Source organism: Amphibalanus amphitrite, unplaced genomic scaffold (genome assembly GCF_019059575.1).
Source record: "Amphibalanus amphitrite isolate SeventyFive unplaced genomic scaffold, NRLGWU_Aamphi_draft 000309F_arrow, whole genome shotgun sequence".
Taxonomy (NCBI): Eukaryota; Metazoa; Arthropoda; class Thecostraca; order Balanomorpha; family Balanidae; genus Amphibalanus; species Amphibalanus amphitrite.
In genome coordinates, this window is record NW_024881804.1 from 205,326 (window position 1) to 220,370 (window position 15,045).

The 15,045-nt window shown below is 60.3% G+C and overlaps 1 protein-coding gene across 1 annotated transcript; it reads right to left on the reverse strand.

Moving 5' to 3' along the window:
• Window positions 1-8,837: 8,837 nt before the first annotated feature.
• On the reverse strand, window positions 8,838-13,181 carry LOC122388122 (translation initiation factor IF-2-like). The gene is made up of 4 exons (XM_043378920.1): window positions 13,072-13,181; window positions 12,126-12,292; window positions 11,810-11,966; window positions 8,838-9,357 (listed from the first exon to the last, which is right to left on the reverse strand). Exons 1-4 carry the CDS (start codon window positions 13,179-13,181, stop codon window positions 9,063-9,065), a joined length of 729 nt encoding a protein of 242 aa, XP_043234855.1. The 3' UTR covers window positions 8,838-9,062.
• Window positions 13,182-15,045: the final 1,864 nt, after the last annotated feature.

The window sequence follows — 15,045 nt, forward strand, 5'->3', positions numbered from 1 at the left end:
GGATCCCATCGGATCCAAGATCAGGATAACTATACGTGGGATCAGACCACACATATACCTTTTCCTGAGATTCCTGCACATTGCACATGTGTTTTGGCCACTCTGACTTGTGTCATGTAAGCAGTTCCCTGTTGCAGTTCTGTGTGTGTTGTATGGCCTGCACCCGTCCCCCTCACAACTGCAGTGTTCGGTGCTGGTTTGTGACCCACAGCTGACACCGGGCCTCCCACCGCCGGCGGATGAGCCGGCCGGCCCGTGCCCGGCCCTCCATTCCAGCCGCCACGGCCGGCCAGCGGCACTTGTCCAACACCGGCTGGACACACTACCGACTCGGAGACACACACGGCTCGGGAGACACCCGTGGCGTGTTCTGGGGCCATACACGGACACTGCAGTGGCCACTGGGCAGAGGTGCGGACCGGACGTACCGCCCGCCCCTCCGACTGGTCAGAGGTGCGGACCGGACGTACCGCCCGCCCCTCCGACTGGGCAGAGGTGCGGACCGGACGTACCGCCCGCCCCTCCGACTGGGCAGAGGTGCGGACCGGACGTACCGCCCGCCCCTCCGACTGGTCAGAGGTGCGGACCGGACGTACCGCCCGCCCCTCCGACTGGGCAGAGGTGCGGACCGGACGTACCGCCCGCCCCTCCGACTGGTCAGAGGTGGGACCGGACGTACCGCCCGCCCCTCCGACTGGGCAGAGGTGCGGACCGGACGTACCGCCCGCCCCTCCGACTGGTCAGAGGTGGGACCGGACGTACCGCCCGCCCCTCCGACTGGGCAGAGGTGCGGACCGGACGTACCGCCCGCCCCTCCGACTGGTCAGAGGTGCGGACCGGACGTACCGCCCGCCCCTCCGACTGGTCAGAGGTGCGGACCGGACGTACCGCCCGCCCCTCCGACAGAGGTGCGGACCGGCTCGGCCGCCCGGCCCGCCCCTCGGCGCGGCTGCCCGGCTCGCTGCTCGCTGCACGGCCCGGTCGATCTGAGACTCTGTCGGAGCTCTACTGGTGACCGTCCGGCGCGCCGCCGCCGCCGCCACCGCCGCCGCCGGCCAGGTCACGGCCCAGGTGGGGCGCGGCGGGGCGGTGCGTCACCAGACGCGTGTCCACGGGCCGCCACTGGGTAGCTGGGGGTGCGGCGCGCCGCGGCACCTCAGCGCCGGCCCCGTGGGTCACTGAGCGGCGCCGACGGCCGCCACAAGAGAGCTGCCGGCTGGCTGTCGGCCGGCGGTAGCAGAGGGCAGCGGGAACAACCGTCGGCCCGGCGGGTCACCGACGGTCCCATCACCCACCGGGGACTGGTGGTGGGAGTCGCCCACCGGTCCCATCACCCACCGGGGACTGGTGGTGGGAGTCGCCCACCGGTCCCATCACCCACCGGTGCCATCACCCACCGGGGACTGGTGGTGGGAGTCGCCCACCGGTCCCATCACCCACCGGGGACTCGTGGTGGGAGTCGCCCACCGGTCCCATCACCCACCGGGGACTGGTGGTGGGAGTCGCCCACCGGTCCCATCACCCACCGGGGACTGGTGGTGGGAGTCGCCCACCGGTCCCATCACCCACCGGGGACTCGTGGTGGGAGTCGCCCACCGGTCCCATCACCCACCGGGGACTGGTGGTGGGAGTCGCCCACCGGTCCCATCACCCACCGGGGACTCGTGGTGGGAGTCGCCCACCGGTCCCATCACCCACCGGGGACTGGTGGTGGGAGTCGCCCACCGGTCCCATCACCCACCGGGGACTCGTGGTGGGAGTCGCCCACCGGTCCCATCACCCACCGGGGACTCGTGGTGGGAGTCGCCCACCGGTCCCATCACCCACCGGGGACTGGTGGTGGGAGTCGCCCACCGGTCTCTGAGGGCGGCACCGGTGGGACTGTCTCTGCCGACTGTCCCCACCCCATGAGTGGGACCGGTGGGACTGTCTCTGCCGACTGTCCCTACCCCATGTGTGGGACCGGTGGGACTGTCCCTGCCGACTGTCCCCACCCCATGAGTGGGACCGGTGGAACTGTCTCTGCCGACTGTCCCTATCCCACGAGTGGGACTGGTGGGACTGTCTCTGCCGACTGTCCCTACCCCATGAGTGGGACCGGTGGGACTGTCTCTGCCGACTGTCCCTACCCCATGAGTGGGACCGGTGGGACTGTCTCTGCCGACTGTCCCTTCCCCATGAGTGGGACCGATGGGACTGTCTCTGCCGACTGTCCCTACCCCATGAGTGGGACCGGTGGGACTGTCTCTGCCCACTGTCCCTACCCCATGAGTGGGACCGGTGGGACTGTCTCTGCCGACTGTCCCTACCCCATGAGTGGGACCGGTGGGACTGTCTCTGCCGACTGTCTCTACCCCATGAGTGGGACCGGTGGGACTGTCTCTGCCGACTGTCCCTACCCCATGAGTGGGACCGGTGGGACTGTCTCTGCCGACTGTCCCTACCACATGAGTGGGACCGGTGGGACTGTCTCTGTCGACTGTCCCCACCCCATGGTGGAACCGGTGGGACTGTCTCTGCCGACTGTCTCTACCCCATGAGTGGGACCGGTGGGACTGTCTCTGCCGACTGTCCCTACCCCATGAGTGGGACCGGTGGGACTGTCTCTGCCGACTGTCCCTACCACATGAGTGGGACCGGTGGGACTGTCTCTGTCGACTGTCCCTACCCCATGAGTGGGACCGGTGGGACTGTCCCTGCCGACTGTCCCTACCCCATGAGTGGGACCGGTGGGACTGTCTCTGCCGACTGTCCCTACCCCATGAGTGGGACCGGTGGGACTGTCTCTGCCGACTGTCTCTACCCCATGAGTGGGACCGGTGGGACTGTCTCTGCCGACTGTCCCTACCCCATGAGTGGGACCGGTGGGACTGTCTCTGCCGACTGTCCCTACCACATGAGTGGGACCGGTGGGACTGTCTCTGTCGACTGTCCCCACCCCATGGTGGAACCGGTGGGACTGTCTCTGCCGACTGTCTCTACCCCATGAGTGGGACCGGTGGGACTGTCTCTGCCGACTGTCCCTACCCCATGAGTGGGACCGGTGGGACTGTCTCTGCCGACTGTCCCTACCACATGAGTGGGACCGGTGGGACTGTCTCTGCCGACTGTCCCTACCACATGAGTGGGACCGGTGGGACTGTCTCTGTCGACTGTCCCCACCCCATGGTGGAACCGGTGGGACTGTCTCTGCCGACTGTCTCTACCCCATGAGTGGGACCGGTGGGACTGTCTCTGCCGACTGTCCCTACCCCATGAGTGGGACCGGTGGGACTGTCTCTGCCGACTGTCCCTACCACATGAGTGGGACCGGTGGGACTGTCTCTGCCGACTGTCCCTACCCCATGAGTGGGACCGGTGGGACTGTCCCTGCCGACTGTCCCTACCCCATGAGTGGGACCGGTGGGACTGTCTCTGCCGACTGTCCCTACCCCATGAGTGGGACCGGTGGGACTGTCTCTGCCGACTGTCCCCACCCCATGGTGGAACCGGTGGGACTGTCTCTGCCGACTGTCCCTACCCCATGAGTGGAACCGGTGGGACTGTCTCTGCCGACTGTCCCTACCCTATATGTGAGTGTCCGTTTCTGCGGCGGCCGCTGAGCCCCCAACCCTGTCCTTCTCCTCTCCCCAGTCCGCTGTGCAGGGTCGCTCGAGGTCACGTGGTCAACTGGGCTGTCTTCTCCAATGCACCTTGTATTCGTCGATCGACCTTACACACCACCGTGCAGTCACATGGCTACGACCCGACTCCCCTCCGTGCCGTCCGACGCGCCGGCATGGCCCCACAACTGGGACAAACGGCCGCCGGGGACGCTCCTATGTCCGATGTTCGTCTCCGTCCACACCGGAGAGGACAGGGCAGGCGGCGGCCGGCCGACGCTGCCCGCGGCGCCGAGGTGACAGCCTCAGACCTCGCTGCTCCCAGTACGCTACAGTGGTCAGGCCGGGCCGGCGGCGGCGTGCCATCGGCCGCCGGCCAGCCGGCCTCCCCGTACTGACCACTCACTCCCATACAACACACACACCTGTTTATCGAGAAACATACACAACATACGCTCTGAACTATGTAATCAGCAGTCACGAACGAATAACGATGGTCTTCCATTGATCAATAGTCTCAAATGTCCCGCCCGCCCCCTGATCATCCACCGGTGCCGTCCCAGTGGTCGGTCGGGGCTCGACCGGTGGTCGGTCGGCAGACAGACCGACCGGTCACCGCCAGGTCACGGCCGGCCCACTGACAAGCACGCCGTGCCGCCGCCGGGGCCGTGGCCGTGCTCCGGCCGTGCCCTGACCGGGCTCACCGGCTCTGACCCACCGGCCTCAGAGATCTGACACCAACTACCGGCTGGACGAGCCGCCGAGCGGCCTGCCGACCGACCGCTCCCGTATGGCAGCGGGCCGCCGCCAGCTGCACCACCCGACACCGACAACAAGCACCGACACACTGTCACAGCACATCCAGCAGCCGGCTTGTCTCGCTGTCAACCACGGGCACTCGACTGTCCATCAACGCACTGACAAAATCAACTAATCACCCCCGCCTGTCCATCAACACACTCACAAAATCAACTAATCACCCTCGCCTGTCCATCAACGCACTCACAAAATCAACTAATCACCCTCGTCTGTCCATCAACGCACTCACAAAATCAACCGGTCACCTCTCGTCAAATACACACAAAATAATACCGAGCTCACAACCATTCCCGTATTTATCGGAAAATCCCACCACAGCAGTCACCCCCGTTGCCGTCGTGTGGCCTTTCCGTTGCAGTGCGGGACGATTGTCAGCCCCCGTCGCTGCTGTGGCCAGCGGGCGGCTCCAGCACAGCGGCGAGCGTTACTGGCTGCAGCCGGTGTGTCCGTGCCCACAGCCGGGTGCAGCTGTTGGAGGCCGTGTTGGAGGCCAGTGTGACGTCACACCGTCGTGCCGTCCCAGTCCGTGTCAGTGTCCGAGTGACAGTGGTCTATTTATATATATACAGTGTCAGCTGTGTCCAGCTGCTGGTGCTCCGACTGTCAGCTGAACTGACACACTGACACTGCAGTCCCTGACAGTGTCAGACCGGCCACCGGTCAGTGTCAGCTGCCGGCACGGAGAGCGGTCCGGTGACACTCCCAGCTGCAGCCCCCTCCCCGTGGCTGGTGCCGCTGCAGTCTTACTGTGCCGGTGGTCAGCTCCGTCAGAATCCACCACAAACAGCTGCCGTCACTCCTCTGCCGCCGCTCCGACACTCTATTCCGGCAGCCGGGCACCAAACAGCTGCAGTGGCTAGCAGTGCATTCACTCCACATGGACACACCGCTCCGAACGTCTCGCCAGACGGACCCGTCTCGGCCGGAGGGGTCGGTGAGGGGGACGCGGCCGATCGGACAGACGGCCACAGCGAGACGCGCCACGGCCGGCCCGGCCCGGCCGAGGGACTCAGCCCGCCGGAAACGGAACACACCGTGCACGGCTCGACGATAGCCAGACGCTGCACTGGTCAGGCCGGGCCGGCGGCGGCGTGCCATCGGCCTCCCCGTACTGACCACTCACTCACATACAACAGGCTTAGCGAGCGGGAGATGGACTCACGGGCTACGTCTGATTGTAGTTGACATGCCCACTGTATCGCCTGTGGCATAACGATACACATCACAGTTTTGGTATGAGACTGCAATTTGAAGCACGTCTATGCTTATGTAATAATCGATTTGTTGTCATATGGATGTGTCCTCAACTCCCAAGAACAATGAAATGCAGCCTCTTAGGCCTTGCCTTTCCATAGAAGTCATATGAATAAAAGGCATAATATGCACAGATATTATCTGTGCATATCGGGGTGGAGAATAAGGTGTTTTGAGGGTGCTCGAGCACCCCGTGAAATTCAAGGCGTCGCGAGGATAGTGATGCTGTTGGAAAGTGTGCTTATATGTGCTTTACTGCACAATGATTTGACACAGCCACTCACCAGTTGTTGGAAAAGCACCCCCCTTAGGATTATGACAATTATCCACCTTTGGTGCATATATTTGTATTGCTGCTATTTCGACACTGAACAGCCGTATGCATTTCATGAACGCCAATTTATTAGTTACGTATTCTTCTTAGCGTCCTCGCAAAGAGCATAGCTATGAGAATAAAGATAAAAAATAATAAATTCATGGAATTTTCTCCCCGACTACCTATCATCAGCGAAAATCAATGATGCGAAAATTACTCTATTGTTGTAGTAAAAAGTAATTCTTACAAACAAAGAAGTGTGATTTTTCGAACAAAATCACGGATTGATGTCTCAGAACTATACGGACAGATAGGACCAGAAGCCGCCACTGGTCCTGCGGCTACGCTCGGCCGGCGCCGCGTCCACTGACCAGGAGGTGGAGCGTCCCGGCCAAGGCGGCCAGAGCCCTGTTCAAGTGCTCTGCGGTCGCCGCGGCTCCCGCGGCCGGGAGGCGGAGCCTAATTTCGGTTAGGTTGAACACCCTTGCGGCTGCGGCCGCTGCGGCCGGCGACGAGAATGGCACGGTTGTTTTGAAAGGAGATGCTGATCAAAATGTTGTGCGTAATTGCTTTATAATGGCTTTATTACTTCAATTAGTACCTTTTTGAAGCAATTATACCTTAACAACATAATAAAATCAACCGAAACAAAGAGCGAAATCCGCAATGTTTTGTCTCACGCGCGCAGTTTATGTCGAAGTTTCCTTGCGGTCGCTCCCGAGCGACCGCGGGAGCCGCAGGAAGAGCTACGCATTACCCAGAATGCTGCTCTCACCTGATTGGCCGCCAGCTAAGCTCCGCCTTTTTGGCCGCGGGAGCCGCGGCGGCCGCGGACACTTGAACAGGGCTCAGAAGACGGCGCAGCCCAGGCAGCTGGCCAATCAGTAGACGGCGCCGGTGGCACGCGTGCCACGCACAGACCAATCAGCAGACACCACCGCGGCACGCGCATCACGCACAGACCAATCAGCAGACGCCTCTGCGGCACGCGCGCCACGCACAGACCAATCAGCAGACGCCTCTGCGGCTCTCGCGTTACGCACGGACCAATCAGCAGCGCCTCCAGCGACTGGCTCCGGCCGGCCGCTGGAAAATGGCCGTAGAAAAGAGGCACACCGCCGACACCTTAGGGCTGGTCAGTGACGTTCGGTGGCGTGGTGGCCGCACGGCACTGGCGGATCCAGGGGGGGGGGGGGCACCGGGGCCATGGCCCCCCCCCCCCCAAAAGCCTGAAAGGGGGGGCCAACATATCTTTTGGCCCCCCCCAAAACGCTTGGAGAAAAATTAATGTGAGAAGGTTGCGTAGTAGATACCTACTAGAATCAGCAGCGTGATTCAATAGCGTAGAGAAAGTCAGGGGCGCGGGAACTACTTTCAGACTGGGGGAGCACACCATAATAGAGATCAACCTAGGGTCCCCCCAAATCTAGTTTTCTCACCGGTTTTAGGCCACTTATTTTTCATCCCTTGGCTTTTTCAACAAAAAAAAAGAAACATGAATACGCGTTTTTCGGGCTTAGCCTAACCAAATAAAACACCGTTTAATTTACCCTAACGAAACTTAAGCTAACATTTTTGATCGTTTAATTGCAAGTTAGCCTAAATCTGGCTTATGCTGATATGAAGGGAATATGAAGGAGCCGTTGAAACAGAGCCAGAAAACTTCGCCACGGTTATCATGCGACCAGCTGAACTTTCCGCAGATTGGGAGACACTGCTACGGAGCTGAAGAGACTAGTCCACAGGCGTAAGTAATTCTTTTTTCCAATCAAAGGAAGGCGCTATACGGAGTATATCCCAGTGCGTCATTGTCAAGTGACTTACAACACCTTTATCCGGCCAGCTGTCTGCGAGGTGAAGTGATTGGTTAGCGCACTCGCCCCGTGTTCAGAGGACCGGAGGTTCGAATCCCGCCGGCGGCTGAAATTTTTGGCGCGTTGTAGGTTTGTAGGCTGTAGGTTAGGTCAAGTTAGGTTAGGTTAGGTTGTTAGTTTTTGTTTGGTTTGGTTACAAAGAAGCATCTTCAGGTATAGTGCTTACCTTTGGTTGGAAAAAAGAAACACGCAGTCCATGGATGGCTCACGCCGCGCTACATTTATGAACAGGCATTAGTGACGCAGTTCCGAGTCCACGGGTCCGGCACTAACATCAAATTCGGTTGATACGTTCAGAGCATATTCCCAGGAATATTCACCGCGGACGGTAAATTTCCCGAAAATGGCCGATCGGAGTCGTTCCCGGATGTAATAGGTGTTCTCTATGTGATGCCACAATGCGTGCGCGGTCCTCGGCATCAGTATTTCGACTCGTGGGTCGTTCACATAAATCTGAGCGAATGAGGGTGGCTGGTCTCCGTTGGCTTCGAGTGGTTCAAGTCGGTCCCGCAGTCCGCACCACATGTACACGGCACGTACCCGCCGGTGCCAGCAGGCTGTGGCACCCGTCACGGCTCACGCGCAGACATCGACGACAGGGCCAGCGCCGAGTTCAGAGTTCAGATGCCTGGAAAACTGACGGAAGGTACGCGCTTCCACACCGTCGCCAGCCCAAAGATGGCGCAGCACAGGTGGCGGGGCCGGCACGGGGTCAAGGAGGACCTCCCCCACCCCACCCACCCCACAGCAGAAGGTGGCACGTTCACCCAACCACCGTAAGGCCGCACGCGCTACGCCAGCCTGCAGCCACTCCCCTAGCATCATAGCATTAGTTTGCACTAGAACATACAGGGTGTAACGAAATTATCCGGACATCTATTTTTTCGCCATATCTGCTCGCACAGTTTCTTGTTTAATGTGGAAGCTGGAAAATTGGATGAATGCATATTATCACAGACGGTGTCTTGGTCCAAACTGTATTCGAGCCGGCCAGGTAGCCCCCGGGTCACAGAGGCAACGCCACCACGGTTCACATACGAGTGTCATGAGCGCATGTCACGAGCGCAAGTACGCGTGCACCGGCGCGGCGGCCGCCAGCTCAGCTCCATGACACTCCTCCACCCCGAGTACTTGCACAGCATGGACAAACAAATAAATATGCACCTCACAGAACAAATAACAACTGAAACAAAACGCCTACTCATAGCTCGCCACGTATCGGTCTGGGGGCCGCAGGGTGGACCGGTCTCTCAGCCGGTACCGCGGCGCGCTGGGAGAGGGTGCGGACGGCGGGACGGTGGTCACACCCGGCGCGGGCACCGCTCCGGTCAGCCCTGGCGGCGCCGGAACAGGCGGCCGGCCAGGAGCAGGCGCTCGATCAGGAGCCGGCAGCCGGTCGGGAGTGGAGGCCAGTTGTCCGGGAACGGGAGCATGCCGTGCAGATGCAGCGGCGCTCTCCGTGACCGGATCAGGAGCAGGTATCGGTGTCACTCTGGAACGGAGAGGATCGTTAGCGACATGCGGAACAGCTGAATATCGCTCACGAACCTGGTCGGCGTGCCGCACAATCACCCTTCCGTCATTTAGCTCCACAGTGACCTTAACTCCCTCTACGAAAACTACACGACCGGGCGCCCACCGACAACGCTCCAATCCCTGCAATCTGCAGGCACATACACAGGGTCACCCGGGTTCAGACATCGTTCACGGGCATTCCGATCACGGTACGTCTTTTGAGCCTCCTGCTGTCTCCGTATACGCTCCTGCCTATCTGGTAGCACACCATCTAAATGAGTGCGTGGCACACGACCCAGAAATAATTCGGCGGGCGTACATGAGGTCGTAGTATGCGGTGTTGTGCGGTACCTAAACAGAAATCGAGAGACCTTGGTCTCAATGAACCCCGAGATATGTTTGTACAGCCCGTTTTTTTAAGCTTTGCACGCTTCTTTCGGCTAAGCCGTTTGATTTGGGTGATAGGCTGGGTGTCGTTAAGTGCCTGATCCCATTTACACTGCAAACGTTTTGGATTGCTGTGATACAAAACACTGGGCGTAGTCTGTCACTAGCACTGTTGGCACTCCCCAGCACGCAAACGACGCTCGTAATTTTTCAATCGTGATCAGTGAGTCGGAGGAACGAGTTGGGTAGACGTCCATCCATTTGGAGTGGGCGTCGACTATCACCAGAAACATCTATCCGTTAGCCGAGCAATAGTCTACATGGACTCGCTGCCAGGTCGAGTCGGCCACTGCCAAGGATGCAGTGGAGCGTCAGGGGCCCTGCCCTTCAGTTCCTGACACTTCACACAACACTTCACGATATCACGAATGTCGTCATCGATTTTTGGCCACCAAACATACATTTTAGCCAACATTTTGGTTCTACACTCGCCAGCATGACCTTCATGTAATAACTTTAACATGGCACCCCGTCCCTGCGGCGGGACCACCACTCGTGACCCCCACAAAACACAGCCATCCTGCACACTCAGTTCACCTATACGGGACCTGTACGGCTGAAAATCAGGGCTGAGGGAAACACTATTGACATCCGGCCAGCCATCTCTGACATATCGATGTACCGCTGACAACACGGGATCCAGAGCGGTCTACCGCTGTATCTGGGACACATTCACTGGGGAATGGGGATGAGTCGATGAACTCAAGTAAATGGACAGTCTCAGCCGGAATTGGAACGCTCGAACAAGCCTCCTCGCACGAAGGCAGCCTGCTAAGCGCGTCACAGTGGCCTTGCTTAGATCCTTGCCGGTACTCAGTAGGCCCCAAGCATCAGAGCCCAGCGGACCATCCTAGGTGACGCCATCACGGGCAAAGGTTTCTGCTCTCCTATGAGGCCTATGAGAGGCTTATGATCTGACTGTATAGTGAAAGTTCGCCCCGCTAGGTAATAGTGAAATTTCTTAGCGCCGGTCACTACAGCTAATGCCTCTTTATCAGTCTGTGAGTATTTAGTTTCGGTGTCATTCAACGTGCGCGAATAGTAGGCCACAGGTCGCTCGCCCTGTGACGTCCGCTGACTCAACACACAGCCAATGCCGACCGGTCCCGCGTCACAGGCGAGAACCACCGGAAGGGCGGGATCAAAATGGGCTAGTACATGAGGGCTAACTAGCATCTCTTTGGCTTTCCGAAAAGCAGACTTCTCTGCCTCAGCCCACTGCCAGAGCTGATCTGCCTTTAGAAGACGATAGAGCGGAGCCAAGACACTCGCCAGGTTCTCAAGGAATTTCCCATAGTAGTTGACTACTAGCCACTTACGCAGTTCCTTAGCATCCCGCGGTTCCGGGGCACGGACAATCGTGGCCGTTTTTTCTTCGGTGGTCTCCACACCACGGCTGCTTATCTTAAGCCCCAGATAGGTCACGCTGCTGACGCCGAAGCTACACTTGGCCTTGTTGACCCTAAAACCCGCTTCCTCCAGCCGTCTAAGAACCTGCCGGAGGGCCTCGTCATGCGCAGCGGCATCGACACCCGCGACTACAATGTCGTCCAAGAAGACCCGAACACCAGAGATACCAGCCAGGACAGTTTCCAGCGTCCGCTGGAAGTTGGAACAGCGACACTGCACTCGAATAGGCGAAGGTCAACCGAAGGGGTCGAAGAAGACCCCTCGGGGTGTCTACCGTGAGATACTCGCGGGCCTTTTCATCTAGCGGAAGCTGATAATACGCGTTTTTCAAGTCGATCTTTGAAAATATGGTACATCCCGACAGTTTTGAGTACAGTTACTCCATACGCGGCAAGGGATACTGCTCTGCCTTAGCAGCCCTGTTGACGGTCAAGCGGTAGTCCCCACACACCCGTATTGACTGACCCCCAGCCTTGGGGACAACCACCAAGGGAGCCACCCATTTGCTGTGCCGTACCTGTTCCCAGAGTCCGCCACGGATCTGGTCTTCCAGCTCGGCGTCCGCAGCTTCCCTGAAGGCCAGCGGTACGGTGCGAGGCTTGAAGAAACGAGGCTGGACGTCCGGGTCTACGTCGATGCCGACTTCCCCGCCTCGATAGCAGCCCAGCTCCTCCTTGAAGACGTCAGCGAACTCGTCCAGGATGGGCTGCACACGGGTCTCCGCAGTCACTCAACAGATGGAGGGCCAGTCGAGCCTGATGTGTCCCAGCCAGTTCCTGCCGAACAGCCAGGGCCCGCCACCTTCGACTACGATGAGAGGTAGTCGCTGAGCCTGTCCGCCGTACTGAACGTTCACTGCAGCCTGCCCCATGACTGGCAGCTGCTCACCGCTGTAGGTCTTCAGCTTCACCGAACACGGTTCCAGCTTCGGCCCTCCACAGGGCCAGAGCTGCCGAAACCCGGCGTCAGAGCAGACCGACAGAGTCGCCCCGGTGTCCAGCTCCATCTCGACCTTCTGACCGTCGAGCGCTACCGGCACCATCAGCGGCGGTCGCCTGACACCGAGGCCGGTCCGGACGGTGAAAATGCTGTACACCTCCTCACCGGTCCCGGGACTAGAACTCCTCGTTTGCGTAGTGCCGTCCTCTCTGCTACCCTCCTGCGCGTCCGACCCTTGTAACGCGTCGCCATCAGCCGAGACATGGCGGAGGTGCTGCTGGTTCTTCCTGCAGGCAGCTCGGACGTGACCCCTGAGGCCACAGCTGTAGCACACCTTATCGATGAACGGGCACGTGTCCGGCTGATGATACCTCAGGCACCTGAAACAGCTCGCCGCCGTGCTGGCCCGGGCGTCGTCCTGTCATGCTGAGAGCGCAGCCGACCACCAGCTCTGGAGTCCGCTGCGCCGCCACCGCCGTCCCTGTAGCCGGCAGGAGCGCGGGCAGCACCGGCACCCCTAGAACTGCTACGCAGCCGCAGCGGACCCCGGGCACCAGTCAGCCGATGAACGAAGGCTCCATCTGCTCGCTGCTCAGCACCGCCGCTGAGCTCAGCCGCACTCGCTGCCGCCGACTCGTGTGCCTGGGCCAGCTGCTCCGCCGACTGGAGCGTCAGCCCCGGCTCACTAAGAAGCAAGGTTGCAGCAACTCGTTCCGTATGCCACAGACCAAAGGGTCACGCAGCATTTCATTAAGGACATTAGGTGCGAACGAACAGTCTTTAGCCAGCTGTGGTTAGTATTGTATGCTATATGTTATGCATGTGTATGATAGAACTGGCACAGGCCGTGACCCACAGCTGTGGCTGTCGGCCGGCGCCGGCAACTAGAGCTGACCGGCTCGAGTTCAGGGCCGCTGGCCGGGGAGCACGGCGCCGGCGAGCCGGGGGCCAGTCGGCCGTAGTGGGAGGCGTGTGGCGGCTCGGTCCCCGCTTGGGAATAGACATTTCTGCGCATTTGTTTACTACAAGCTATTTCGGCTTTGACCTTTAAGACGCGTGACCATGTCAGTGACGGGTGATAACGCGGAGAGGAGCGGCCCGGACAATGGACCGGGGACGGTGTCTGGGCCAGTGACCAGCAGCGCAGGGCTACCGAACCAACCGTTTGACACTCGATTGGTGCCTGAATATGACGGCACGACTGACGTGGTGGAGTGGTGGGAGCGTGCGAGGCTCCTCTGTGAACTGCGTGGTGTCTCGCTCATGTCTGTGGTACCGCTGCGGCTGGCAGGCGGGGCATTCACCGTATGGTCACAGATGCCGGCAGCCAGCCGCGGCTCGCTGGTGGAAGTGCAAGAGACGCTGTATGCGGCGTTCGCCATTGACAGCTTCGCTGCGTATGACGCCTTCTGCTGCCGACGCCTGCGGACCGGCGAATCACCGGATGTGTTCCTCTCTGATCTACGGCGGCTAGCGGTGCTTTTCGGGGGTGTGCCAGACAAGGCGCTCATCTGCGCATTTGTCTCTGGACTACCCGACAGCACCAGACAAGCTATCCGCGCTGGATCCAGGGCTGAGGGCCTCAGCCTGGAGGATGTACTCGCTCGGGCCCGCTCAGTGCTGAGCGACCAACGGCCGGCGGCGGCTCCGGTGGCAGCAGCTCAGGTGGCGGCGGCGGCGGCGGCTGGTCCGCTGGCAGCGGCGGCGCGAGCTCCTCGGACAGAGGAGCGGTGCTGGAGACGCCGACTGGAGACCCAATCGAGGACGGCTGCTGGCTCCGACGTGACGAGACAGCGCACATCAACATGGCGGAGCTGGACGCCGCCGTGCGGGGCATCAATCTCGCCATCGCCTGGGAAATGCGTCGACTGGACCTCAGGACTGACTCTGCTACCGTGCACAGATGGATAAGCGACGCTCTGAGCGGGCGCTCCCGTCTGAAGACCAAGGCCCACGGTGAGATGATCATCAGGCGGCGCATCGACATGGTGAAGCAGCTGGTGGACGAGTTCGGCATCGACCTGTCAGTGACCCTGGTGCCGACCGCCCACAACAGAGCGGACTGCCTGACGCGGGTGCCGGTCGAGTGGGTACGCGGAGACGACCCGAGTGTAGGCGAGCCCGCAGTCGCCGCTGCGGTGGTCGGGCCAGTGACTGATGCGGGAGAAGATGACGCTCACGGGGCTGATGCGGGTGTTGTGGAGGACACTGTCGGCACGCGCGAGTCGTCGGCCATCAGCGAGGTTCATGCCAAAGCTGGACACCCCGGTATTCGGCGAACTCTGTACTTTGCCCGTCGTGACATATCGCCGAGTATCACGCGGAGCCAGGTGCAAAAGGTGGTGTCAGACTGTGACGTGTGTCGGTCAGTGGACCCGGCACCCGTCAAGTGGCGTGGCGGGGAACTGGGGGTGAAGGAAACCTGGACCAGACTCGCCATAGACATTACGCACTACCGAAACCGGTCGTACTTGTCAATCATTGACTGCGGTCCGTCGCGGTTTTGTGTGTGGCGCCCACTGCGCCGAACGGACTCAGCCAGTGTGACGGAGCAGCTGGAGGAGATATTTTGTGAGCGCGGTGCCCCAGTCGAACTTCTGGCAGACAATGACACCGCGTTCCGCAGCAGAGAGTTCTCTGTGTTCGCGGCAGGATGGGGCGTACAGCTCCGATTCAGGGCCGTTCACCGACCGAGTGGAAACTCTATCGTGGAGCGAAACCACCGTTCGGTGAAGGTCATCGCTGCTCGTAAACAGTGCTCCGTGTCTGAGGCCGTTCATTTATATAATGTGACGCCTCGCGATGGTGTATCGGCGTCATCATCACCTGCGAGCGCAGTGTATGTGTACCCCGTGCGTGACCGAGTGCG

Bases quoted from the DNA above. Each gene is read 5' to 3' on its own strand.
- LOC122388122 (XM_043378920.1), bottom strand. From the start codon at position 13,181: ATGTCTATTCCCAAGCGGGGACCGAGCCGCCACACGCCTCCCACTACG. The intron at 12,293-13,071 runs GTCAGCTCTAGT...CCTCGGTGTCAG, and splicing joins GCGGCCCTGAACTCGAGCCG to GCGACCGCCGCTGATGGTGC. The intron at 9,358-11,809 runs GGAAGCTGCGGA...TCTCCGTTCCAG, and splicing joins ACCGTACCGCTGGCCTTCAG to AGTGACACCGATACCTGCTC.